The 3,215-nt window shown below is 39.8% G+C and overlaps 1 protein-coding gene across 1 annotated transcript; it reads right to left on the bottom strand.

Moving 5' to 3' along the window:
- Positions 1-774: 774 nt before the first annotated feature.
- On the bottom strand, positions 775-2,409 carry LOC136886840 (farnesyl pyrophosphate synthase). The gene has a single exon (XM_067159683.2). It carries the CDS (start codon positions 2,218-2,220, stop codon positions 967-969), a length of 1,254 nt encoding a protein of 417 aa, XP_067015784.2. The 5' UTR covers positions 2,221-2,409; the 3' UTR covers positions 775-966.
- Positions 2,410-3,215: the final 806 nt, after the last annotated feature.

Below are 3,215 nucleotides of genomic sequence, written 5' to 3'. Positions count from 1 at the left end.
TTTATTTCATGTAACACCTGATTAGGTCAACATCCTAATAATACACTGCAACCAACAAAACCATAGAAGTTACATTTTATTAGTGGGGGTGCAGGTTTTGGAAGGAGAAACTCTTGCAAAAATGATGTGAATTGATACATTAACTAGCAGAAATGAGACATCCTTCCATTATGTCTATCAGAGACCCACCGCCACACCATTATAATTATTTCTACTTAATATAAAAATGAAAATGGAGACGGAAATGTGACCATTCTGCAAAAATAATGAAACCATTAACTTCTGAGTTTCATAACGTGTGCCAGATGTATATCTGCGACATGAATATATTAAGAATAGGAATGAAATTCACAGATTTTTTCAGCCAGAACCTAACCATACCAGACTAATGGTATTGTCACTAGCTGCATGTAAGTTGACAGTTTTGTGTAACGTGTTATGATATCTTTGCAAGCCATGCCATGTTGTATTCTTAACCTCTCTTTTGCACCCTCCTTTACAGATACAGATAGCAATGAAACATTTTATCAACAGTATCACAAAGGTAAAGATCATCATGTCCACTTCCTTTGCTGCTCTTTCCTATCTCAATGTTGTTGAAAATCTGCCTGTGTTAAGCTAGCAATGTAAAACTAACACCAAAAAAAAAAAAGAAGGTAAGGATCAGATACTCAGGCAAAGATGAGAAATCCATGGCAAGTCTTCAATGGGTTACAAGTCCGCTTAAAGTAAATGGAGCAGGCAAAGTTTCAATCCATTATAAAACTAGTAGGCTACATAAACAACAACTTCAATTTAATTAAATTTTGTATGATAATATAGTTAAAGATCTGCCCAACCACCTACGGTTACAACTTATTACGTACATATCAAGGTTGAAGCAGGAGAGTATTACAGGCTCACATTTAAAATGTTTTTGCAACAGTCCACTGAAAACTCAGAACACAAATTAACAATTGCAATCATTCAACATACTCGCCTAGATATCTTATCAAGGAGCTTGAAAAAGAGTTGGTGAGGCATACCACGAGAAATTTGCTGAATATGAGTGCTGATAAGATTGTAGGTTTCCTCCTCATAAACAGAAAACATTGATGGAATGCACAGAACTTCGTAGAGCTCCTTAACTGTTTCTATCTTTGCTGGATCACTTGAACCATAGGAGTCCTCAAACAAAGCTCTCTGCTCAGGTGTCATGCGTTGAAGGGCAACCACTGCCAGCCAAGTGCATTTGCCTTCCTGAATATCTGTTCCAATTTTACCGGTAACAGCTGGATCTCCAAAGCAATCCAGGAAGTCATCCTGAACTTGGAAGAAATGACCCATCTCCAAAAGAATTGTTTTAGCTTGGCGATGCATCTCTTCATCTTTCACACCAGCCATTAACATAGCAAGTGCTACTGGTAACTGGAATGAAGAGTATGCGGCTTTGTACTTAACAATGGCACTGTAATGATCCATCGTAAATTTGCTGAAGTTTGGTTTCTTTCCAAATTCTGTAGATAACAAGTCCAATGACTGGCCCATGCTTGTTTTAAGGGTAACATCATGGAATAGTTCCAATATCTGAGTGTAATATGACTTATCTGAGAAATATTTTCGGGTCAACTGATAAAGACCACTTTCTAGGAGGATGCCATCATTGACTGCTGCAGTCCCAATGTTGTTATGTCTGTACCAACAAGGTCTCCCTCTCCTTGTCAATGCATTGTCCATCACATCATCCATAACTAGAAAAAATGCCTGTAATATCTCTACACACCATCCCAAGATTTGTGCAAGTCTGATGTTCTCTGGGGTAAGTTGTTGAGGTGGAGTTAACATTCGGTAAGCAAACACCACGGCAAGACCGCGATTCTTCTTTCCTCCAGGAACATTATACTGCAAAACTTTTGCAAACCACTTTGTAGCATCAGGTACATCCAAATGTCTTCCAGCATCTGTGAGATCCCGAACAATGTCAGGAAAAACTGCCATGAATTCTCTGCGTTCATCTTTATTTACAGCAGTCCCAGAATAGGCTAGAGGAACAGCCGTGGTTGTGTTCCGTGCTGACATTGACCATGGGCGCTTCGAAGAGACCGCAGACTTACTGCTATCCGCTGTATGTTGTGAGCTTAATGCGAACTGATCACTTTGTAGAAAGGATGATGTACCAGACAATCGCCTGCTTGCAACTTGGAAAGTGCAAAAAACACCGCTTCGTACTGACATAAGCATTGTTAGGAGTTATTTTTTAAGTCCATGTAAGCAATAAATTCTCATTTGACCTTTACTGAGAGCAAATCTCAGCTTACTTCACTACACATCAACACGAAAACAACAGCCATTGACTAATGATCTCCCCACACGCAAGCCCGCACGTGTTAGAGGTGTGTCGGTACTGGTGTACCGGTACGGGTCACCTATTCTCGGAATGGAGCAGTGACAACCTGCTCCAGTCTCTTCTCTACCGGTCCACTGCTACTGTGACAGTGTTGCGCTGCGATTCGCAGTTTCCTGTTCCTGTACCGGGAGGTGTTGTTACTGCTATCCGCAAATTGTCCAGTGGTCCAGCCATCGTCGTCCCGTACGGTTAGGAGGTTGTGACAAGAACAGGACGGAGACATACCGGTACGGTGTTCATTATTTCACAGTAACCTACTTCAACACTAAAACTTTTCAACAAATAGTAATCATATTATTTTATTACGGCATTGTAATTATTGTTAATGGTTGTTTTTCTTAACATAGTTAAAATATAGTCAATTGTCAAAATCATTCACATGTCAGAATCTTAGGGAAGAATTGCACACAAAATGCTTTCATTTTCCAAGTTGGGAAGTATTTGGGTAAATGTAATCGGATTACTTGTAACGATTCCATTCATAGAAAATTGTAACCGTTACGTGTTACAAGAAAAAGTAATTCTTGTCATTTATTTCTTGAAATAAATTGTGCCGGGTGGAGTAGCTTGGTCAATACAGCGCTGGCCTTCTGCCCCAACTTGGCAGGTTCAATTCTGGCTCGGTGGTATTTGAAGGTGCTAAATACGACAGCCTCGTGTCGGTAGACTTACTGGCACGTAAATCTACGTGCGAATAAGTTTGATTGGTGTTTTTAAAATTATGAAAGGTCACAATATGAAGATAAAGTTGGAACTCAGGAGGACAAATTAGGGCAAATATTCGTTTATAGGAAGAGGAGTTCGGGATTGGAATGATTTACCAACGGAG

The sequence above is a fragment of the Anabrus simplex genome, chromosome X (genome assembly GCF_040414725.1).
Source record: "Anabrus simplex isolate iqAnaSimp1 chromosome X, ASM4041472v1, whole genome shotgun sequence".
NCBI lineage: Eukaryota > Metazoa > Arthropoda > Insecta > Orthoptera > Tettigoniidae > Anabrus > Anabrus simplex.
This window is presented reverse-complemented; position numbering and strand designations above follow the sequence as displayed.